Here is a 25,632-nt window from a genome sequence, read left to right as displayed (position 1 = left end):
CCCCTCTCCCCCCACAGCGTCCAGCTCGCCCCCTCTCCCCCCACACCTTCTGGCTCGCTCCCTCTCCCCCTCACCCTCCTGCTCTCCCCCACAGCGTCCAGCTCGCCCCCTGTCCCCCCACACCCTCCGGCACGCCCCCTCCGGCTCGCCCCCTCCCCCCCCCTCTCCTCCCCCGTCCCCCAACACCCGCAGGGCCCCCCTCTCCCCCCCAACACCCGCAGGGCCCCCCTCTCTCCCCCAACACCCGCAGGTCCACCCTGTCTCACCCACAGGGGGGTCTCACCCACAGGGGGGGTCTCACCCACAGGGGGGGTCTCACCCACAGGGGGGGTCTCACCCACAGGGGGGGTCTCACCCACAGGGGGGGTCTCACCCACAGGGGGGGTCTCACCCACAGGGGGGGTCTCACCCACAGGGGGGTCTCCCCCCCCAACACCCGCCCCCCCTCAACACCCGCCCCCCCCCTTCGCCCCCCCTCAACACCTGCCCCCCCCTCTACACCCGCCCCCCCCTCTTCGCCCCCCCCTCAACACCCGCCCCCCCCTCTTCTCCCCCCCCAACACCCTCCCCCCCTCTTCTCCCCCCAACACCCGCCCCCCCAACACCCGCCCCCCCCTCTTCTCCCCCCCTCAACACCCGCCCCCCCTCTTCTCCCCCCCTCAACACCCGCCCCCCCTCTTCTCCCCCCCTCAACACCCGCCCCCCCTCTTCTCCCCCCCTCAACACCCGCCCCCCCCTCTTCTCCCCCCTCAACACCCGCCCCCCCAACACCCGCCCCCCCTCTTCTCCCCCCCTCAACACCCGCCCAATCCCTCTTTTAAGTTTTAATGTTTCTGATTGGAGGGAGAGAGCAGCCGGCAGTGTCAATTTCAGCGGCCGGCTCACTTTGATCCAGAGAGGGAAGCTGCTCTCTCACTGAAACAATCAGCCGGCCGCTGAAATTGACACAATTGACAGTTGGGGTCCATAAGCCCCCCCGCGGTATATCGCGAACCGCGGTATTGCGGAGCGCGGTATAACGGGGGACTACTGTAATTCTTACAAAAGTACCCTTAGCTACCCAATAATTATAGTCACCTGTTTTAAGTTGAAACACAATTAGTGTTTATTTGTAATAAGAATGATGATGAAGTATGCAGTAAACACAGAATAACAACAGGCTGACATTCTACCACCGTTAACTGTCCCACCCGCTGCCCACACACGCACACACGACAGTCAAACACACAGGGGAAAGGGATAAAAACAAGGATGAAGGTCAAAAGATCAGAGCTGTTACTTCAAATGGTGGTTCCTGAGCACACTGTACTCAATCAAGCGGGCTGCTTTGTCCTGGATGGTGTCGAGCTTCATGAGGGTTGTTGGAGCTGCACTCATCCAGGCAAGTGGAGAGTATTACATTATACTCCTGATTTGTGCCTTGTAGATGGTGGACAGGCATTGGGGGTCAGGAGGTGAGTTACTCCCCGTAGGATTCCTAACCTTTGACCTGCTCTGGTAACCACTGTATTAATGTGGCTAGTCAAGTTCAGTTCCTGATCAATGGTAACCCCCAGGATGTTGATTTGTGGGTGGTTCAGCGATGGTAATGCCATTGAATGTCAAGAGACAGTGGTTAGATCCTCTCTTGTAGTAGATGGTAACTGCCTGGCACTTGTATGGCGCGATTGTAACATTCCACTTGTCAGCCCAATCCTGGGTATTGTCTAGGCCTTGCTGCATTTGGACATGGACTGCTTCGTTGTCTAAGGAGTCACGAATGGTGCTGAACGCCGTCGTCCGCTAACGTCCTCACTTCTGTCCTTATGATTGAAGGGAGGTAATTGATGAAGCAGCTGAAGATGGTTGCTGACCACAAAGTTATGCACAAAGATGCAGTGACCTCTGCAGCATGGATTTAATCTTTCCTGAGGTTAGTTGATCCCAACACCAAGTATTCGGGAACTGGAGGAATCCAGCAATGTTCACGTCTTCAACCAGGTTATAAAGCCAATCATATTGAAGAACTCAGATAGCAAACCTTTAAGAAGCAAAATGCAGTGATCATCATTCATTTATTAGAACATTTTCAGAGCACAAAATAAAGATTGGGACATATACTTGGGAGTATGGTGTAAGCTGAAAAATTAAACAAACTTTTAAAAAAATACATTGAAGACTTTCAGTGATAGGGATGTGCTGAGCGGATGCACAAAAGGTAGCTCTCCACCCAAGAACTCAAAATTAGGCTCTTTTATCCAAAACAGCCAGCAAGAACCAGGAAAGATGCATCCCCTCACATTCTCCAAGAGAAGCACAAAGAGCGTTGCCGAACAACAGCTGTTTCAGAGGCTGAAAAGAGGCAAAAAGCAGGAGAAGCGACTGAATGAGAAGGAGGATCCATGTGGCGAAGAAACACACTCGAATGAGAGGGACCAACAAGTTGCAGAGGTAGCTCCCCGTCTCTGGAGGGTGGATGGATTAAGATCCTCAACAGGAAGCTAAGCGGACTCCAAAGACATAAAGGCCGATATAAAAGCTGTGTTCAGGGTGGCGGTTGCAGAGACCCTAGCCACCATGCAGGTGGAAGATCATGAGGAAGAAGTAACACATTTTCAAAGCCCCATTTTGGAAAGTGGCATCATTCTCAGCCGTGATTTCCCATCTACAGTTGTTGACAGGGCCCTCAACAGTGTGCGGTCCATCTCCCGTGCCACTACCCTCGCCCCTTCCCCTCCTCCCAGAACAAGGCTATAGTCCCCCTCGTTCGCACATTTCACCCCACCAGCCTCCGCATGCAAAGCATAATTCTCTGCCATTTTCGCCAACTCCAGCGTATTGCAACCACCAAACACATAATCCTTCACTCCCTCTGTCAGCACTCCACAGAGACCGTTCCCTCAGAGATAATCTAGTCCACTCCTCCACCATACCCAACACCTCTCCCATGCCACCTTCCCATGTAATCGCAGAAGGAGTAACACCTGCCACTTTACCTCTTCCATGCTTAACATCCAGGCCCAAAACACTCATTCCAGGTTAAGCGGCGTTTTACTTGCACCTCTGTCAATTTGGTCTATTGCATTCTCTGCTCCAAATGTGGTCTCCTCTATATCGGAGACACCAAACGCAGACTGCGTGATCGCTTTGCTGAGCACCTTCAGTCTGTGCGCATTCAGGACCCTGACCGGCCGGTTGCTTGCCATTCCAACACACAACCCTGCTCCCATGCATACATGTCTGTCCTTGGCCTGCTGGGCAGGGCAGGGAGCATTGCTTTACGGCCCCTGCAGAGGCAGACAAATTCATCCAAGAGAACAGATGAGGAAGATAGCAACAAAGGCAACAGTGATAAGATCACCCGAAGAGGCTAAAGCACCAATAGACAAGTTGTGCGGGACTGTATCACATCGCTCTGAACCGAGGAGCCAAAACACAGAAAGGAAGTGGCGAGGATAGTAGAATGCAGGAGGGCGAGGAGGAGAAAGAGGGAGAAGATAAGTAGTGGACGAAGGGTAGGCTTGGACCGACCCCAGTGAGAAAGCTAGCACCAGGAGGTATGAATGAGGGGGGCACGGCACATCACCCGCCAGGGAGAAAGCGCCTGGCGACAGGATGGGTATACATCACCATTAAGGGGACCGTTAGGGGTGTAAACGGTGGAGGGGAACAACAATAGGAAGGGGGGTGAGGAGGAAGGGGGAGAAGCAGAACAATGAGTGGAACTAGTGGACGGGGGTCTCTAGGTTGGCTACGACAGATCGCGCATGGCAACAAAGGTGGCACAGCAGACAGCCACTTTTGGAAGGTTTCCAAATAAAAGGGAAACATCGGAGTGCAGGGGTTCACCCACATGGCATAAAATAGTTGATGGCCATCATGGGTGGCCCCGGGACAAGGGGAAATCCCGAAGCACATGGTGAGTACGGTGACCGTGGCCATTTTGGATGGCACCCATCAAAAATCCCAGCATCCCCAAAAACGTCCTCCAAAGAAAGAGAAGCACGGGAGGCCAAGTCCAATACTACCACTGGGCGGTCACAGCAGAAAGAGTGAGATGGGTAAGGGAGCCGGAAACAGAATGGAGTAAGGATGAAGGAGAGCATCCCTCTGCGCTCTTGCCAGAGCAACACTCCCATCCCCACCATCCAGCACTCTACAAGCACTGTGGTAATAGCCATGTTCCGGACATGGAACCAACTACGGCAACACTTCGGCGTGACTGAAATGTCCACATAGCCCCCATCTGCAACAATTACACATTCACACCAGCCAGAATGGACCCCCTTTTTAAAAGGAGGAGACAGGAAGGGTGCTGACAGTTTGGGACTTCTACATGGACAACAGATGAATAATGCTCGAGGAGCTGACATAGAGGTTTCAACTGCCCAAAGGTAATGAACTACGACACCTACAAATCAAAAACTTCCTCCATAAAGAAACAACATATTCTTAAATGCCAATACACTCAGGTAGAGGAGCTTTTGGACCCGAGCGACTGAGGAACGGGGAACTGTACGGACGATGTTAGACGAAGCACATTCCCCACTGGACGAGACAAGTGAAAAATGGAGGAAGAACTAGGGATAGAAATAGTGTGGGGGCTCTGGAGCGAAGCACGGAGCAGGGAAAACTCCACCTCCACATGTGCAAGGCTAAGCCCAATGTAGCTGGAGATGGTGCACAGAGCAAACCTAACCAGAACCTGAATGAGCAGGTTCTTCTCACAGGAGGAAGACAAATGTGAATGGTGCCAAGGAGGCCCAGCCAACTACGTCCACATGTTCTTTTTTTTTTTAATTATTTTTATTTAGGTTTTTAATCAAAACAAAATTTTTACTTAACCATTAACAACATTTAACAAAACAAGGTGAAGATGAACATTAACATTATAAAGAAAAGAAAGAATATGAACTGAACATTTCCCCCCCCCCCCCCCCCGGCGATTGCTGCTGCTGCTGACATTTTTATGATATCCTGGAAAGTCGACGAACGGCTGCCACCTCCGAGAGAACCCCAACATGGACCCTCTCAAGACAAACTTTATTTTCTCAAGACTGAGAAACCCAGCCATGTCACCAACCCAGGTCTCCACACTCGGGGGCTTCGAGTCTCTCCACATTAAAAGAGTCCGTCTCTGGGCTACCAGGGAGGCAAAGGCCAAAACTTCGGCCTCTTTCGCTTCCTGAACTCCCGGATCGTCTGACACACCAAAGATCGCTATCTCTGGACTTGGCACCATCTGCGTGTTTAGGATCTTGGACATTGCCTTAGTTAATCCCTGCCAGATTTCTTTGAGAGCCGGACATGTCTAGAACATATGGACATGGTTTGCTGGGCTTCCCGTACATCTCGCACATCTATCCTCAACCCCAAAGAACTTGCTCATTCTCGCTGCCATCATGTGTGCCCGATGGACCACCTTAAACTGAATTAAGCCAAGTCTGGCACATGATGAGGAGGAATACAGGAGGAATACCCGCATACAGTTCCCCACCTAGCTCCTCCACCCACTTGCCCTGAAGTTCCACCACTGGGGCTTCCACTGCCTCCTGTAGTTCTTGGTAGATGTCCGACGCCTTCCCCTCGCCTGCCCAGACAGAGACCACCCGATCTTGTATCCTACGTGGGGTAGCAATGGAAATGCCACCACCTGTTTATTTTAGAAAGGCGCGTACCTGAAGGCATTTCCGGGGGGGGGGGGGGGCAGATTAAATTTCTCCTCCAGTTCCTTCAAGCTGGGAAAAGTCCCATCTATGATCAGGTTCCCCCATCCTTTTAATATCTGCCCTATGCCAGCTTTGAAACCCTCCGTCTATCTTGCCCGGAACAAATCTGTTGCGTATCAGGGTCCAAACTGAGGTTCCTTTCACCTTCCTGTGCCTTCTCCACTGAACCCAGATCCTTAGTGCCGCCGCCACCACCGGACTCGAGTAGCGCGCCGGCAAGAACAGCAGAGGTGCCGTTACGAGCGCCCCTAAGCTGGTGTCTTTGCATGACGCCGCCTCTAACTGCTCCCACGCAACCCCTCCCCCAATACCCATTATTACTTACCCATTATATACCCAGCTATATTAGCTGCCCAGTAGTAGCTGCAAAAATTCGGCAGCGCCAGCCACCCCGCCCAACTGCACTCTTGAAACAGTCTCTTTACTCGCGGGGTCTTATTTGCCCACACAAATCCTGCAATGGCCTTGTTCACCCGCTTAAAGAAGGTCTTAGGGATGAAAATGGGAAGGCACTGGAAGACAAACAAAAATCTGGGGAGGACAGTCATCTTTTTTAAAAAAAAATTTTTTTTATAAATTTAGATTACCCAATTATTTTTTCCAATTAAGGGGCAATTTAGCGTGGCCAATCCACCTACTCTGCACATTTTTGGGTTGTGGGGGCGAAACCCACGCAGACACGGGGAGAATGTGCAAACTCCACAAGGACAGTGACCCAGAGCTGGGATCGAACCTGGGACCTCAGCGCCGTGAGGCAGTTGTGCTAACCACTAGGCCACCGTGCTGCCCGAGGACAGTCATCTTAACAGTCTGGGAGGACTTCCGGTTGGCGAGTGGAGCGGTCGGAAAAAAGGGGCTTCCGCAGGTCAACGAGGTCGGGGCTTTCTTTCGAGGAGTCTTCGCAACTGGAGGAGGGGGGGAACAAAAAAAAATTCAAAGCCCCGCGACATTGGTGGCAGGGAAACCGGGCCCTCGGCAGCGGAGCGATCCGGCAGCGGCAACAAAACCACCCACGGCACCAGAGCGCAGGCCAGGAGCGGAGCAGCAGCGGCCCGGACCAAAGAGGGGCCGAACCTGCAGAGAGGAGGAAATGGAGGAGCGACCAACGACCCAGCCACCCGAACCAGGAGAGCGCGGGGTGCGACGAGCGGCGGCCCGGACCAAGCAGCGGGAACAGAGCAGCGGGAACAGAGCAGCGGGAACAGAGCAGCGGGAACAGAGCAGCGGGAACAGAGCAGCGGGAAAAGAGCAGCGGGAAAAGAGCAGCGGGAAAAGAGCAGCGGGAAAAGAGCAGCGGGAAAAGAGCAGCGGGAAAAGAGCACCCCAAACCGGCAGTGACCACCACGAGGAAAGAACAAAGAGGCCTCTCTCTCTCGACCCTGGGTGAGTGAGGGAAAAGGAAGGAAAAAGAACTTTTGCAAAACAAAACTCTGAAAAGAAAACTTTTAAAGAGAGGGGGGGGGGGGAAATATATGTATTATTTTTTCTCTTTTTGCACTTTTTTTCCTCACCCAAAACAAGCCCACCTGAGAAGAGTTTTATAAAAGAGAAAAAATAAAGTGGTAAATGAGAGAAGGGAGGAGAGAAAAAAAAGGGAAGAAACAAAAAAAATATAGGGTGCGGAAAAGGGGGTGAAAGAAAAACAAGGGGAGAAGGAAAGAAGAACGGGAAGGGGGAGAAAAAATGCCAGAAGGGAGCCAAAGCAGAGGGAGAAGGGGCACCAAAGGCAGACGGGGCAATGGGCGAGCCAGTTCAGACGAGCAAATCAGCACACGAAGCGGCAGAACAGAAGTATCGCCGCATCAAAAAGAGCTGGACAGACAGGTGCCCTCTCCCCCGGGGCCAGGGGGGAGCTGGAACTGGAAGGCAGCCTTTGCCGAGGTGCTGAGGGAGCATCAGCAGGTTAACAAGGCAGAGGCGAAGGCAGACATAGAGGCCACAGTGCAGGCAGCAGTGGCGAGGGCCATGACAGGGGTGCAGCAGGCCCTGGCCAGACTGGAGGAGAAATTGGATGCCCAAGGGGAGAAACTGGAAGCCCAGGAGGCGACCATTAAGGAGCTGGAGGAAGCAGCGACTGACATGAGCGACCAGGTCATGGCCCTGGAGAGGGAGGTGACGAGACTGGGCACAACACAGGGGAGCCTGAAAGGCAGAGTGGACGACCAGGAAAACCACTCGAGAAGGCAAAATGTCAGGATAGTGGGCCTGCCAGAGGGGATCGAGATGCTGGGCAACTTAGTGGGGAGGGAAACTTTCCCCAACCCACCAGAAATGGACAGAGCACATCGGTCGCTGCACCCGAAGCCCAAGGCAGGAGACCACTCGAGAGCAGTCATAGCTAAACTGCACCGGTACCAGGATAAGGAGACAATCCTGCGCTGGGCCAGGAAAAATAGAGCCTGCAAATGGGAAGGACACGCCATTCGAATTTATGAGGATATTAGGGCAGATATAACCAGGAGACAGGCAGAGTTCAATAGGGCGAAAGCAGCTCTTCACAAGAGCAACATGCGTTTTGGTATGCTGTACCCAGCAAAACTCTGGGTCACATACCAAGACAGAGAATACTTCTTTACAGCCCCTGCTGAGGCAAACAAGTTTGTCGAGGAACACGGGCTGGAAAACCACAAGCGAGGGTAGGGATGAGGGGCACCTGGCAAGGGGCAACGACACGCCAACGGGGGTGGGGAGGGGTGAGGAAATGCCAGGCCCCCCCGCCACGGCAAGAGCACCCTGAACAAAGAGCAAACCACTGCCCGAGGGCGCTCCAGGTGGGAGGCCAGGCCCCAGCACGAGGAAACGAGAGTAATGGAGAAGGGAGAGCAAACAGGGACAGGAACAGGGGAAAGAGGGACAAAGGAGGGGTATACGGGGGAGGAGGGAAAAGGGAGAGACCGGGGGCGGGGGATACACAGGGAGAGGGGATGCAGGGAAGGAGGGACAAAAGAGGCTAGAAAAGGAACAGGGCTACAAAGTGCCACAACCAAGAGCTCGAAACAAGGAACCGCTGCAAGCACCCACCCAGTACGGTCTCTGGGCGAAGGGAGACCCCAGAATGCAGGGGACTACCCATGTGGCGGACACACAGTGGGCGGCCATGGTGGGTGCCCCCGGGACAAAGGGAAACCTCAGAGCGCAGGGACCTGACCGTATGGAGAGAGGACAGCGGCCATCCTGGACGGCCCCCTAACAAAGGGAAACCCCGGAGGGCAGGGGCGCGTCCACCAGATAAGTATGGTTAATCCCACAGGAGCGAGGGGGCAGGAGCCCCCCACCAGGATAGTCACCTGGAACGCAAGAGGACTCAACGGCCCAGTGAAGAGATCCAGAGTCCTCACCCACCTAAGAAATATGAGGACCGACATAGTCTTCCTCCAAGAGACACACTTGAGAGAGCAGGACTGACTGCGGGTAAGAAAGGGCTGGGTGGGACAAACCTACCATTCCTGCTGTGGGACAAAGGCCGGGGGGGGGGGGGGGGGGGGGGGGGGTGGCGATATTGATTGGCAAGAGGACAATGTCTAGGGCGACAAAGACGGTTACGGAACCGGGGGGGGGACGGTACGTCATGGTCAGCGGGGCCCTGGATGGGGCACCGGTGGTACTAGTCAACGTGTACGCACCCAACTGGGACGACACGAGCTTCATCAAGAAGACCATGGCAGAAATCCCAGACATAGCGACGCATCGACTAATCATGGGGGGGGGGGGGGGGAAAGAGAGACTTCAACGGTGTACAGGATCCAAAGACAGACAGATCAAACCCCAAAACGGGGAAAACCTCAAGCGTGGCAAGGAACTCAGTCACTTTATGGAGCAGATGGGAGCGGCGGACCCCTGGAGGTTTTCCCACCCGAGAGAAGGAATTCTCCTTCTTCTCCCCAGTACACAACGTAAACACCAGAATTGACTTCTTTGTGGTAGGGAAGACGGTGCTTCCAGGCATTGACAAAGTGGAATACTCCGCAATTGTGATATCAGACCACACTCCACATTACATGGACGTGCGGATAGAGACGGGCAGGGCCCAACGCCCCACATGGAGGTTGGACGGTGCCTTACTAGCTGACAAGGCCTTCAGTGAAAGGATAGCGCGGGCCATAGCAGAGTATACAGAGAACAACCAGAACGGGGCGGTCTCACCCTCCATGTTCGGGGAAGCGCTAAAGGCCGTACTAAGAGGGGAAATCATCGCTTTCAAAGTGCGAAGAGATAGGGAGGAAAGGGTGACTAGGCAGCAGCTGGTCGACTCCATACTGGAGGTAGACCGTAAATACTCCGAGGCCCCGACCGTAGAGCTCCTGGCAGAGAGGAAAGAGCTACAAAGGAACTTCGACCTGCTCTCCACCAAGAAATCAGTGCACCAACTTCGCCAGGCGCTTGGGACCCTGTACGAACATGGAGACAAAGCCAGCCGCCTGTTGGCACACCAGCTGAGAAAGCAGGCAGCCACCAGAGAAATTGCACAAATCAGGGGTACCAGAGGCACGTTAGAAACAGAACCAGAAAAGATTAACAAAACTTTCAAGGCCTTCTACCAAGAGCTATACACCTCAGAGCCCCCAAAGGGGGAGTCTGGGATGAAACGGTTCCTTGATGGACTGGACATTCCAGTCGTGGGGGAGGGCAGAAAACAGGGCTTGGAAGCACCACTAGCACTGGGAGAGATCATGGACAGCATTAGCTCCATGCAGGCGGGGAAGGCGCCGGGACCAGACGGATTTCCGGCAGACTTCTACAAATAATTTGCGACAGCGCTGGCCCCGCACCTGTGGGAGATGTTCACAGACTCGCTAGCTAGGGGCACACTGCCACCCACGCTAGCACAGGCCTCAATCTCACTGATACCCAAGAAAGACAAAGACCCAACGGAATGTGGGTCAGACAGACCCATCTCACTGCTGAATGCAGATGCCAAAATACTGTCCAAAATCCTAGCAAAAGGCTAGAAGACTGTGTACCTGAGGTGGTCATAGAGGACCAGATGGGCTTTGTCAAAGGTAGACAGCTCACCTCGAACATCAGGCGCCTGCTGAACGTGATAATGACCCCCTCCGGGGAGAGAACACAAGAGGTGATCGTCTCCCTAGACACAGAAAAGGCCTTCGACAGAGTTGAATGGAAATACCTCAGCGGTACTGGAGCGGTTCAGGCTTGGAACAGGGTTCACCTCCTGGGTAAAGCTCCTATACAACGCTCCCACGACGAGCGTACGGACCAACAATACCAACTCCCAATACTTCCAACTGCACAGGGGCGCCAGACAAGGATGCCCACTGTCATCATGATGCCGGCAGTGGAGGGAGAGGCGGAGATAGTGGTGGCATTGGACGCGGAGAAAGCATTTGATAGGGTGGAGTGGAAGTACCTGTGGGAGACGCTGGAACGGTTTGGATTTGGGGAGGGATTTATTAAATGGGTGAAGCTGCTCTATTCGGCCCCGACGGCAAGTGTAGTGACGAATGGTAGGAGATCGGAGTATTTTGGGCTCCACCGGGGGACCAGACAGGGGTGCCCCTTGTCCCCCCTGCTCTTCGCACTGGCAATTGAACCGTTGGCGATGGCACTGAGGGGCTCAGGGGGGTGGAGAGGGCTGACAAGGGGCGGGGAGGAGCACCGGGTATCGCTATACGCGGACGACCTGCTGCTATACGTGGCAGATCCAGAAGGGGGAATGCCGGAGGTGATGGAACTGCTAGCAGAATTCGGGGACTTTTCGGGGTACAAGCTAAACTTGGGTAAGAGTGAGGTATTTGTGATACACCCAGGGGACCAAGAAGAGGGAATCGGGAGACTCCCGTTGAAGAGAGCAGGAAAGAGTTTTAGATATTTAGGGGTGCAGGTGGCAAGGAACTGGGGGACTCTCCACAAGTTGAACTTCTCCAGGCTGGTGGAACAGATGGAGGAGGAATTTAAAAGGTGGGACATGGTGCCGCTGTCGCTGGCGGGCAGAGTGCAGTCCGTTAAAATGACGGTCCTCCCGAGGTTTTTGTTTTTATTTCAGTGCTTGCCCATCTTCCTCCCTAGGGCCTTCTTCAAAAAGGTGACGAGCAGCATCATGAGCTACGTGTGGGCGCACGGCACCCCAAGGGTGAGGAGGGTCTTCTTGGAGCGGAGTAGGGAGAGTGGAGGGCTGGCATTACCCCACCTTTCGGGGTATTACTGGGCGGCTAATGTATCGATGGTGCGCAAGTGGATGATGGAAGGGGAGGGGGCAGCTTGGAAACGAATGGAGAGGGCGTCCTGTGGCAACATAAGCCTGGGGGCCCTAGTAACGGCGCCATGGCCGCTCCCTCCCACGCGGTACACCACGAGCCCGGTGGTGGCGGCCACCCTCAAGATCTGGGGGCAGTGGAGGCGACACAGGGGGGAAGTGGGAGGTCTGATGGAGGCACCGTTAAGAGGGAACCATAGATTCATCCCGGGGAACATGGACGGGGGATTCCAGAGCTGGCACAGGGTGGGCATCAGGCAGCTGAAGGATCTGTTTGTAGATGGGAGGTTTGCGAGCCTGAGAGAGCTGGAGGAGAAATTCGGGCTCCCCCGGGAAACATGTTTAGACATTTGCAGGTGAAGGCATTTGCTAGACGCCGGGGGAAGGGTTTCCCTTGCTCCCCAGTAGGGGGGCGAGCGATAGGGTGCTCTCGGGGGTCTGGGTCGGAGGGGGGAGGATATCGGACATATACAAAGTAATGCAGGAGGCGGAGGAGGCATCAATAGAGGAGCTGAAAGCCAAGTGGGAGGGGGAGCTGGGAGAGCAGATAGAGGATGGGACATGGGCTGATGCCCTGGAGAGGGTTAATTCTTCCTCCTCGTGTGCGAGGCTTAGCCTCATTCAATTCAAGGTGCTACATAGAGCCCATATGACGGGGACAAGGATGAGTCGGTTCTTTGGGGGTGAGGACAGATGTGTCAGGTGTTCGGGAAGTCCAGCGAACCATGTCCATATGTTTTGGGCATGTCCGGCACTGGAGGAGTTCTGGAAGGGGGTGGCAAGGACGGTGTCGAGGGTGGTGGGATCCAGGGTCAAACCAGGATGGGGACTAGCGATCTTTGGGGTTGGGGTGGAGCCGGGGGTACAGGAGGCGAGAGAGCCCGGAGTACTGGCCTTTGCGTCCCTAGTTGCGCGAAGAAGGATACTAATAGAGTGGAAGGACGCGAGGCCTCCAAGCGTGGAAACTTGGATTAATGACATGGCAAGCTTTATTCAGTTGGAAAGGGTCAAATTCGCCCTGAGAGGGTCGGTACAAGGGTTCTTCAGGCGGTGGCAGCCTTTCCTCGACTTTTTGGCTCAAAGATAGGGTACAGAGGTCGCAGCAGCAGCAACCCGGGGGGGGGGGGGGGGGGGGGGGGGGGGGGGTGGCAACAACGGGGGTGGTGGGTTATTTACGATTGTAATGCGGGCAAATTTGTTCGCAGTTCATGTTTGATGTTGATTGTTGCTTTGTTTGTTTTTGGGGAGGGACAACGCGCGCGCGAGTTCAGGCGGGGGGGGGGGGGATATTTGTTAAGAGGGAATATTTTGTAATATTCTATAGTTAGTTGGGGTAAATATTTTCATGTAAAAAAAAATTTTCAATAAAAATTATTTTAAAAAAAAGGATGCCCACTGTCCCCGCTGCTGTTCGCCCTAGCGATCGAACCACTAGCAATCGCGCTCAGAGCAGCAAAAGGCTGGAGGGGGATCCGAAGGGGAGTCAGAGAGCACACAGTCTCACTCTATGCAGATGGCCTGCTCCTCTACATTTGGGACCCACAGAGCAGCATGGACGGAATCATTGTGCTCCTGAAAGAGTTTGGAGCCTTCTCGGGCTACAAACTCAACATGAGCAAAAGCGAGATCTTCCCAGTACACCCGCAAGTGGGGGGGGCAGCACTAAAGGGGCTGCCGTTTAAACAAGCCCAACACAAATTCCACTACCTGGGGATCCAAATAGCCCATGACTGGAAAGGGATCCACAAATGGAACCTCACCAGTCTGACAGAGGAAGTAAAAAAGGACCTGCAAAGATGGAACACACTCCCACTCTCCCTCACGGGGAGAGTCCAGACGATCAAAATTAACGTACTGCCCAGGTTCCTCTTCCTGTTTAGATCAATTCCGATCTACATCCCCAAGGCCTTTTTCAAAGAGCTGGACAAACTAATCATGGCGTTCGTATGGGGGGGGGGGGGGGGATGCTAGGATCCCAAAGAAGGTCCTACAAAAAACAAAATCCGGGGGGTGGCTAGCCCTCCCAAACCTACAATTCTACAACTGGGCGGCGACAGCCGAGCGAATAAGGGGATGGATCAAGGAGCCAGAGGCCGAGTGGGTGCGCGCGGAGGAGGCCTCCTGCGTGGGGACCTCTCTCTGGGCCCTCGCCACTGCAGCACTCCCATCCCCACCCAAAAAACACTCCAGCAGCCCAGTGGTGATAGCCACCCTCCAATCCTGGAACCAACTGCGGCAGCAATTTGCCCTGCCAAAATGTCGGACAAAGCTCCCATCTGCAACAACCATAGGTTCACACCAGCACTGACTGACGCCACCTTCAAAAGGTGGGGGCAGGACAGAGGGACACTGACAGTCAGGGACCTATACACGGACGGCAGGATCGCAACACTGGACGAACTGACAGGGAAATGTCAGCTAGCCAGGGGGAACGAGCTAAGGTATCTGCAGCTTAAAAGCTTCCTACGAAAGGAGACAGGGACGTACCCACAACCGCCACGACAGACTCTACTGGAAGAACTACTGGACGCAAGCATACTAGACAAGGGAAACTGTAGTGACATGTATGACCGACTGACAGAAAGGGCCGACACCGTACTGGACGCAACAAGAAAGAAATGAGAGGAGGACCTGGGGATTGAGATAGGGTGGGGACTCTGGAGCGAAGCACTGCATAGGGTCAACTCCACCGCCACGTGCGCAAGGCTCAGCCTGACGCAGCTAAAAGTGGTACATAGAGCCCACTTAACAAGAACCCGTATGAGTAGGTTCTTCCCGGAGGTGGAAGATAAATGTGAATGGTGCCAAGTAGGCCCGGCCAACCACGCCCACATGTTCTGGTCTTGCCCCAGACTTGTGGAGTATTGGACAGCCTTCTTTGAGGCAATGTCCAAAGTGGTGGGGGTGAGGGTGGAGCCATGCCCGAAAGTGGCAGTCTTCGGGGTCTCGGACCAGCCAGATCTATTCCTGGGGAGGAGGGTGGATGCCCTTGCCTTTGCCTCCCTGATCGCCCACCGTAGAATCCAGTTTGGTTGGCGGTCAGCAGCACCGCCCAGAGCTGCAGACTGGCTGTCCGACCTCTCGGAATCTCTCCAAATGGAGAAAATCAAATTTGCCATCCGAGGGTCAGGCGACGGCTTCCACAGAACGTGGGAGCCATTCACGCAACTGTTCCGGGACCTGTTTGTGGCCAACGGACAAGAGGAAGAATAGCCAGGTAGCTAAGAATCAGGGGAAAGTGGCCACGGCATGAAAAGGAGAGATAGACTGGGAGGGAGGGATAAACCGGAGGAAAGAAAGGTGAACCACGGGGAGGGGGGGGGAATGGGGTCGCCTACTTACGTGGTGTAAATCATTTTGCCAGGTGTACAGTGCTGGTGCACAATACCCTACCAGTTATTCTATTTCATATTTTATTGTTTTTTTTAAACTATGTACCATTTCCTTCTCCTTGGTATGTTGGGGTGTGCCCTTCTCTTCTAGATAGAGTCCGAAATATTCACAAACAGATCATCCGCGTAGAGGAAGACGATATGCTCCTCACCAACCCCCCCCACCCCTCCCCTCCCCGCCCCCCCCGAAACCAACCCCTGCCAGTTCTTTGAAGCCCTCAGCGCTATGGCCAACGGCTCTATTGCAAGGGCAAATAGTAACGGGGAGAGGGGGCACCCCTGCCTCGTCCATCGGTGAAGCCCAAAATACTCCAACCTCACCCGGTTCGTGTATACACTTGCTACGGGGGCCTGATAAAGTAGTTGGACCCACCTTATGAGTCCCTCACCGAATCCAAACCTTCTTGGCGCTTCCCACAAAGTACTCCCATCCCACCCTGTCAAAGGTTTTCTCTGCATCCATCGCAGCCACAACTTCTGACTCCCCTCCTTCCGAGGGCATCATAATAATGCTTAGGAGCTTCCGCACATTGGAGTTCAGTTGCCTGCCCTTAACGAAGCCTGTCTGATCCTCCCCTATCACCTCTGGGACACAGTCCTCTATTCTAGTGGCCAAAATCTTGGCCAGCAATTTGGCATCTATGTTTAAAAGCGATATTGGCCTGTAGGACCCACATTGTAGCGGATCTTTCTCCCGTTTGAGAATGAGTGAGATTGAGGCCTGTGACATTGTTGGGGAGAGGGTTCCTCTTTAGCCTTGTTAAAGGTCCTTAGCAGGAGTGGACTCAACAGTTCCGAAAATTTCTTGTAGAATTCTACAGGATAGCCATCCGGCCCCGGGGCCTTGCCCAACTAGGCCTATCTCCTCCAACTCAATCGAGGCCCCCAGTCCCTCTAGCAGATCCTCTTCCACCTTTTTGGTCCATGAATGGCTTCATCCCTTCCCCTCCCACCGGGGTTCTGACTCGCACAGTTTACAATAAAACTCCAAAAAGACTTTGTTCACCTACTCTGGGTCCAAGACAGTGTTACCTTCCTTATCCCTAACTCCCCCAATTTCCCGGGCCACCTCTCTCCTGCGAAGTTGGTGCACCAGCATTCTACTCGCTTTCTCCCCATACTCATAGACAGCCTCTTTTACCTTCCTCAGCTGTGCTACCGCTTACCCTGTGGTCAGCAGATCAAACTCTGCCTACAGCCTCCGGCGCTCCTTCAGTGGCCCCGTCTCAGGGGTCTCCGTGTAACTCCGGTCTACAATGAGTAACTCCTCTACTAGCCTCTCTCTCCGCTCTTTCTTTCTTCTCCCTGTAGGATCTGATAGAAATTAATTCCCCTCTGATAATTGCTTTCAGAGCCCCCCAAACCGTAGTCGCCGTTACCTCTCCTGTATCGTTTGTTCGCAAGTAGTTTTGGATGTTCCTATTTATCCGCTCGCAAACCTAGTCATCCGCTAGCAATCGCACATCTAGCTTCCAGAGTGGACGCTGCCCTCTCTCTTCACCGAGTCGCAAGTCCACCTAGTGCAGAGCATGGTCAGAGACTGCAATGGCCAAGTACTCCGTCCCCTCCACCCTTGGGATTAACGCCCTGCTCACACCAAAAAAATATATACAAGAATAAACTTTGTGAACGTGGGAGAGAAAAAAAAAAGAACTCCTTCGCCCTCGGCCGAGCAAATCTCCATGGGTCAATGACTGTGGTAACGTCACCCCCCATGATCAAATTATGTGCCTCTAAGTCCGGGATTTTACCCAGCATTCGTCTCATGAATTCCACGTCATCCCAGTTCGGGGCACAGACGTTCACTAACACCACCCGGGTCCCCTGCAGCTTTCCATTCACCATTATGTATCTGCCCCTTTTATCAGCCACAATACTCCCTGCCTCAAATGCCACCCATTTACTGACCAGAATTACCACCCCTCTGGTCTTTGAATCCAGCCCAGAATGGAACACCTGGCCCACCCACCCCTTTCTCAATCTTGTTTGATCTGCGAGTTTTAAATGAGTCTCCTGTAGCATGGCCACGTCTGCCTTTAACCCCTTTAGGTGCGAGAACATGCGAGCCCTCTTGACCGGCCCATTCAGACCCCTCACGTGATCAGCCTGGACGGGGGGTTAACCCCCACCCCCTCCAGACTAGCCATCCCCCTTTTTCGGCCAGCCACGAGCCCGCGCCCCCTGCTTGCTCGAGCCCTCCCACTGGGGCCCCCCCGCCCCCCGCCCCCGACTCTCCATCTGTTCCCCAAAGCTGGCTCCTCTTCTGTCAGCAAAGCAGCATCCAACCCCAACCCCCCCCCCCCCCCCAAGCAGCCCCACAATCCCAATCCCCCGAGTCAAGCACCAGCTTAACACTAATTCTCCCCCCATTACGCTTCTGTGAGTCTGCTGACCATGCTGACCCAGACTCTTCCACCTCTGTCTCCTATCATCCTGTTGTCTCATTATTCGGGCCCTTCTCTTCCCATGGAAAGCCCAAAGAATTCCCCCGCCCAGTGAAACAAGAAACAAACCCTGGGCGTTAACCCAGCCCCGTAAAAGAAATGGCTCCAGATGCGTGAAGAGCAGCCCTAAGTATAGGGCCCCTCTCCCCCCTCTGTGGCCGAGCTCCGCAAAAGCAGAGAGCATGGCCAGAGAAACAGGGAACAAAAAGGGAAACAGCATAACAGCTCCCTCCAGCCACCTCCCCAGCCCCCTCAAGCATTTAACATTACTCCCAATCTTATGTTAGGACATCCCCACCAGAGCATTTCATCAAATTGTAGCTGCCCCATTAGCTCGAATCCAACTTTTCCTGTTTAATAAATGTCGACGCCTCGTCCGGTGTATCGAAGTAGTAATGCCAGTCTTGATACGTGACCCAAAGCCTCGCCAGATGCAGCAGTCCGAACTTCACCCCTTTGTTGTGGAGGGCCGTCTTAGCACCCAGCGCACTTAAATCCAGCGCATCTCTTGGCCAGTTCTGCTCCCAGGTCCTGGTATATGCAAATTACACTGTTCTCCCATTTGCTGCTCCGCTCCATTTTGGCCCACCACAGGACAAGTTCCTTGTCTGAGAAGCGGTGAAAGCATACCACCACTGCCCTCGGCGGTTCGTTAGTCTTGGGCTTCCTTGCAAGGACTCTGTGCGCCCCGTCCAGTTCCAGAGGCCGAGGGAATGCCCCCGTCCCCATCAGAGTCCCCAGCATCATGGTCACAAATGCACTCGGTCCAACCCCTCTGCACCCTCAGGGAGGCCCAAAATTCGCAGGTTTTGTCTCCTGGACCTGTTTTCAAGGTCTTCCAATCTCTCCTGCCATCTCTTATGCAAGGCATCATGCACCTCCACCCTAACGGCCAGACCAAGTATCTCATCCTCGTTATCAGAGACCTTTTTCTCAATCTCCTTAATTGCCTTTTCCTCCATCTTCTGGGTCTCAACCATCTTCTCCATTGAGGCCTTCATTGGGGCCAGCATCTCCGTTTTTAACTCTGCAAAGCAGCTTCTGAGGAAATCCTGCTGTTCCTGCGACCACTGAGCCCACGCTGCCCGATCCGAGCCTGCCGCCATTTTGTGCTCCTGCGCCGGCTCCACCCGCTTCCTCGCTCGCTTCGCAGCCCTACTTCTGGTCCACTCCACACACCGATGCGGGGAACCTTTCCAGTGTTGCTTGCCCCATCGAGTTTCACCGAGAGAGGGCCGCTAAAGCTCCTATAAAAGGGCCCGTAAGTCCATTCGCAGTGGGAGCTGCCGTATTCGCGACCTACTCTCGCATCGCCGCCACCGGAAGTGACATCCACATGTTCTGAGCATGTCGGGTTCTGGACAGCCTTCTTTGAGGCAATGTCCAAGGTTGTGGGTGTGAGGGTGGAGCCAAGCCCAAAAATGGCAGTCTTTGGGATGTCAGACCAGCCAGAACTCTTCATAGGAAGGGGAGCCGACGCTCTAGCCTTTTTCCTCCCTAAATGTCCGGCGAAGAATCATGCTCGGTTGGCGATCAGCCGCACCACCCAAAGTGGCAGACTGGCTATCAGACTGGCTGCCAAAAACCCATGAAAAAGACTAGGGGACACAAGTGGCACAGCTGCAGAAGGGCAAACAGAACTACAAGAAGCAGCAAAACGTGGGGAAACATAGAGCCAATGATAGGCAGGGCAGTAGTTATGACTCTGTCTACCAGTACCCCATTCCAAGACGCAACATTTTGGGGGCTTTTTATAACAAAAATACGCCATAAAGGGGTTCATATCAGTTCATGTGATTTATAAAACTGGTCACATTTTGAACCCCAACAATGAACCCTGTGTAGGAACAGGGAATGACCAACAGTAACGTATTGATTTCTGTGTTTAACTGTGCATTGCATGGATGCCAAAAGTGTCAGTTTCACAGTTGCCATGACAGGAAATACATTAGTACAACTGCAAAATCTGTGCCATTATTAATAAATAATAGAAATTTCATTTTTTACCCCACAAAAGGATAAATAAATGCTGGCACCTATGCGAAGATGTTTTTTGTGGAGTACATTAGGTAGAATTTCCTCTTTGGGCACAAATAGCAACCCGGAAACAAAATGCACTAGTTTATCTGAAATTAATTAGCAGGGTTCAAGTTTCCCCCTGGTGTTCATTTCTATAATAAGAACATAAACGCATGCATGAACCAGTGCAACCGAGTAAAGATGCTACTCCCAGATACCCCTGGTAATTTTCGCCAGTGGCATCTTCAGGTCCCACCGACGAGTATCCCAGTGGCAAAGGGTGGATTTAATGGAAAATCCCATTGACAGCAGTGAGACCAGAAGATTCCGCCTCCAGCCAATGGTGGGCCATCGAGAAACACACTTTGAGGGGTGTGTGGGGTGGAGATGTGGAAAATCCTTCCCTCTATCTTAACCTAATGCCTTGAGTATTCCAAACCAACTAGAATTTTTGAAAACTACAGCTTAACTAGCCCTGAAATCTGTTAACTGGGACTCTTGGATTTGGATAACTTTCATTTGCATTTGACAATAGCATATAGCTGAACAAATCATATACCACTTTGAAGCAAACGGAGGTTGTATCTCCGAATATGCAGAACCGTCATTATTATACACCATTGTTAATTTTACAATGCAGCTACCTTCAATTTTTAAAAAATGACAGTACTACAAAAACTTTGTTACTTCTGATCATGGCACTTCAATGCTGAGAAAGTAAAGTGCAGCACAATTTTTGTAAAAAGACTGAACATGACTATAAATGCTGATTATAATTGGAGTGGAGTAGACTGATCCCATAAATAATTTATGACTGGTAGTCAGGTTATAAAGAAAAACAATATCAATCAGCTAAATATAATAGTCCCTATTTATACCATCATACATTATTGTACACTCAGTCAATTATGTACTTGTAAGAGTTTTACACTTCCAGTGCGTAGCAAACAAGTAAAATTAGCAAAAATATTAGCAAAGAGAATTTTAGTTGAGAAATCTACAAAGGTAAAAAATATACCTTTTCCAGTTCCCGAGGAATTCGCAAACATGTGTATACTTTCTCTCTCCTTTCCTTGTACTTGGCTTCATTGTGTTCCAAAAGATACCCCCGTGTCAATTCAGCACTAATAAATCTCAGCAGGGACAGATCTATGCAGAAAAGATTTAAAAAATAAGTATTACAAACATGTGTAGTCACTTTGATGTTTCTTGAGGGTGGAATGCTAGTCATTCATCTCATTTATTGAGCATACTGACCTTGCTAATGCAAAACGGTCAGGTTTTTGCTTAACAGTAATTGCAATCTGAAAATAACGCATTGCCCGTAAAACAGTTTGAGTACAGAAGAAATAAAGTGATGCACAAGTGAGGTTCTACTTTTCTTATTTCAGAAAATATTTAAAGGAAAATCTCAAACTACATGTTATACATGGCACTGCTTCAATGAATGGAGAGTTCATTATTAGATTTTGTCCAAAAACGCACATTGATCGTGCTCTTCAATAGGAGGAGGGGTAAGAAGAATAGCAAAGTCACCATCTAAAATGCTATTCTCAGGTGGCACAGTGATTAGCACTGCTGCCTCATGGCGCCAAGGACCCACGATCGATCCCAGCCCCGGGTCAGTGTCCAATTGAGTTTGCACATTTTCCCCGTGTCTGCGTGGGTCTCACCCCCACAACACAAAGGTGTGCAGGGTAGGTGGATTGGACACGCTAAATTGCCCATTAATTGGAAAAATATATATATTCTTTTAAATAAAATACTATTCTCAGGCAAAATTTGTGAAAAGAGTTGGACCAATTGCTTTCGCAAAAAAAAATTCATGATTATCTAAAGTGCCTGTTAGTGACAAAACAAATTATAAATCAAGCATTCAAGACTCAAGTTTATTGCTATAGGTAAAAACTATCACTTGTGACAGGCTGTCTTAGTAAGCATCATAAACAAGCTACTCAATATACCAAAAAGCTGAGATAATGTATTGGAGAGGCAATTCCCACAAGCAAAAATTACTGAACTATATAGATCCACTTAAACAAATAACAAATCACAACATCAGTAATTAGCTCAACACCAATATCATGCAATGAATTCAGGCCAATGTAAGCGGTCATTAATGTGGGAAATTGAGAGATTACTGTTGCTCAGTTTATTACAACAATACTGTCAATCTGTTCAATCATTAAGATTAACCAAAAATTGGCAATCAAAATTAAAACACAAAAAAATGCTGGTAATTCAAGACAAATTAGAAAATATAGCAGATCAATGAGCCTAGATGAGGGAACATTTTAGGTATACAAGCTTTGAAAAAATATTTGTACAGAAGTTATACACGGTAGAAGAATAAATTCTTCATCAAGCTGAGCTAGCTACCCACTCTCCCCAGGTCCCAATCGGTCTATCAGGTTGGTCAATACAATAATAATAATTATTATAATAGCTTGTCACAAGTAGGTTTCAATGAAGTTACTGTGAAAAGCCCCTAGTCGCCACATTCTGGCACCTGTTCGGGGAGGCTGGTACGGGATTTGAACCCGCGCTGCTGGTCTTTTTCTGCATTACAAGCCAGCTGTTTAGCCCACTGTGCTAAACCAGCCCCTCATTATCCATGTAAGGCTAATCTATTTGGATGGCACATTTGGACACAAAATGTAATTTCATTTTCACATCAACATTGGACTTGCACTGAAATATGGTGTTAGAATCCAACATGACTCCAGAATACAGTGGTACAATTTTCCCTCATAATACAGGGGTTGGATTTGGATTACAATTCCACTGTGGTCTCAAACTTGGACATGGATCTGAATATTTAAAGTGTGAAGTTTTGAACTGTGCTTTCCCAAAGCTAAACATTTAAGTGGAGAGGGTTCTGCACACATGTATTTGATTGCTATGGTTGCAGCCTGGTTAGAGCTGAAACAGTGTTAAAAGTTCTGTTTGAGTGAACGAAAATCAAGGTGCAGCTATGACTCTCATGCTCCAAATGTGGCATAGGAACAAAATAGTTTGGTTTTGTACTGCTGATCCAGTTGGTGCGTAATTGATGACAATCTGAAAATAGTTGCTTACATGGATGGTCACAGTAGGAAGTCTCACAACACCAGGTTAAAGTCCAACAGGTTTATTTGGAATCACTGGCTTTCAGAGCGTAGCTCCTTCATCCAAATAAACCTGTTGGACTTTAACCTGTTGTAAGACTTCTTGCTGCGCCCACCCCAATCCAACTCCGGCATCTCCACTACATGGATGGTGGAAGAGACAAAATTCAAAACAGAATTTGGACTGAACTTGCGACAACAATGTGGGAACAGAAAGAGAAGCCATTCCAGGTGATTTTCCAACTATAGCACCCCAGTCCATGTGGAGTTTGTACATTCTCCCCGTGTCGGCATGGGTGTCACCCCCACAACCCAAAAAAGATGTGTAGGGTAGGTGAATGGCCATGCTAAAATCGGCCTTGTTAGGCACAAGAGAACACCAAAAGCTGCAGGTTTTGTTTGCTACTTGCTCCTGTTGGTGGCTGCAATGTCTGGAGGCTGCTGTTGCCTTCTTTTTCTGTAGCCATAAAGAAGAACAACTTTTTCTAAGATCCCTGGGTATGTGAACACCAGGCTCAGAGGGATGTAGGAGTCCAGAAGGCAAACCGGTTTGATGCAAGAAGACGCTGCAGAACCTGGTGCGCGATATTGATCCAAATGGGTCACCTAATGACACTGTTGAAGAAATGCTTTTGCAGATCGCTGATGCTTTTGTTGCTGGTGTGGTGCGTTCTGCATGTAAATGACACCTCACCCTGCTGGAAATCAACAGCACCTTGAGCGGCAGTGAAATATCTGGATTTGGTTCCGGTGAGATTGGGCCGTGTGGGAGGGCCTGCTCAACTGCAGATCCTGGATGGAGAATGGGACTGATACGTGGAACAAGTAATATATTGATGGACAGATAATTTCTATGAAAACATTCTAAACATAATAACATTTTCAGGCTTATCCTCCGTTTCTGTTGATGAACTTGTTAAACTGTGTATTCGGGGTGTTTTTGTGAAAATGACTTGATATTGCTTTGCATTGGTACCAGTATGGAACGGTGGCATTTCCTTGTTGTTTAATGGTTAATGCTATGTAGAATGTTAAGTAGTTGATTTTCAAAACTTTGTTATTGTTGCCGAAGGGCCAGTTCTGTGCTGTATTTTTCTATGTTCTATGATCGTTTAATAAACAAATTATTCTCAAGTGGATTCTTGTGGGTACACGTGCTATGTTTCGGGCCATAATTATTGCATTGCATTTCAATCAAACTTTGATGCCTGAACAGTTAGCCTTTACTCTAGAAGCGTCAGCATTATAAGAGGCAGCAGCAAACAAACACTCATAAGAGCTGTGCTTCAGCACTGGGGATATCCTTGCGACCAAAGGGTGAGTGTGTGGAACAGGGGAGGGCACCTGGGCAGGGATCTGGGGGTTCCTGATGTGGCCGGGGTGAATGTGCAGAGCAAGGTTCTCCAATACAACTGGCTTGGTGGATGGCACACTAAGAGGAAACGGGACACGCGAGGGTGGGGGAGGCTTGGGGGATTTGAGGGTCCCGGGGTGTAGCCTTCGCTGATTGTTAGTTTCTCTCCTTCTCCAATTCCTTAGATACCGAAATGGATGGTAATGTTAGTCCCGCAGAGAATGCCCTCGTGTGCTGGGGGCAGCCCAGGTGGCAGCAGCGTCAACACAGGCTGAAGGCGCAGGACGGGGGGGCCACCGCACAGTCTGAAGACCCGGCCATCCATCAAGCCGAAGAGGAACCTAGAGGGGGACACCAGTGATGTTCCAAGGTCTACAGGCGTTGTTGGTCTTTCAAGGAGATGGCAGGCAGCACGTACCGCAGGAGACTCCATCTCAACAAAGAGACAGTGCAGCACATACGCCATATCCTTGCGAATTTTGCACCCCATGTAGGAGGATTTGTGGACTCATCTTAGGCGAAGGACCAGATCGATATGGAGGGTGAGCCCAGGCAGGACCCACAGGAGAAGCCGTAGGAAGGAGGACAGACGGCGAAAACGGTACGGCATGCCCAGAGAGGTCCTCATCAGGCCGAGGCTTTTTCAGTTCACCCCCTCCATCCTCATCCCCCCCCTCCCAGTGTCTGCATAACATCATCCCAGGGTGGTGGGCCTGTGTCGTCACTGTCAGCAGGTCAATATACAAGGTAGGAGTTATACAGGTATAACTTCCTGTGAGGGGAGCTCTGGCGCTCCTCAGTTTAGGCCAAAGTCTAACTCCTGCCTTTCTGCTGACAGCGCGCTCACACACATCCTATTAAAAGGGTTTGCATCGGGAGCATTTGATCTTGTGCCATGGTGCCCGGGGACAAAGGGAGGGGGGAGTAGGAAGTCAAAGCGGGGTGAAGGCACAGGTAGGCCCATAGTGAAGATTAACTGTGAGGCTTCACATGTATCAGGTGTAACATGTTTTAACTGTGAACATTTGACACTTCATTCCTCCTAGCTACCCCCCCCCCCCCCCCCACCCCCCCCCCCCCCCCCACCCCCCCACCCCCCAACAATCAGTTATCCTCTCTCTTCTTGGTCTTACATGGTTGACTGCTACATCTAGGTGGGGCAGCCTACTGCGTTTCGCACCCTGTGACCTTTGATTCCCTTGCGGGTGTACTCGGGAGGACCCGGAGGTCCAGGCTGACTTACTGGTATCACTGGATTCGCCATACAGTGGGCTAAACAGCTGGCTTGTAATGCAGAACAATACCAGCAGCGCGGATTCAATTCCCGTACCAGCCTCCCCGAACAAGGCACCAGAATGTGCCGACTAGGGCTTTTTCACAGTAACTTCATTGAA

At 51.5% G+C, this 25,632-nt stretch overlaps 1 protein-coding gene across 2 annotated transcripts in view; it reads right to left on the bottom strand.

Moving 5' to 3' along the window:
• Nucleotides 1–25,632, bottom strand: part of tapt1b (transmembrane anterior posterior transformation 1b) — a 146,902-nt gene that overhangs the window by 111,254 nt on the left and 10,016 nt on the right. For both annotated transcript variants that reach the window (XM_038791563.1, XM_038791564.1), the window contains exon 2: nt 20,796–20,926. In XM_038791563.1, coding sequence (XP_038647491.1) covers nt 20,796–20,926 — 131 coding nt within the window. The remainder of the gene's footprint in view (nt 1–20,795; nt 20,927–25,632) is intronic.

The sequence above is a fragment of the Scyliorhinus canicula genome, chromosome 3 (assembly GCF_902713615.1).
Source record: "Scyliorhinus canicula chromosome 3, sScyCan1.1, whole genome shotgun sequence".
Taxonomy (NCBI): domain Eukaryota; kingdom Metazoa; phylum Chordata; class Chondrichthyes; order Carcharhiniformes; family Scyliorhinidae; genus Scyliorhinus; species Scyliorhinus canicula.
This window is presented reverse-complemented; position numbering and strand designations above follow the sequence as displayed.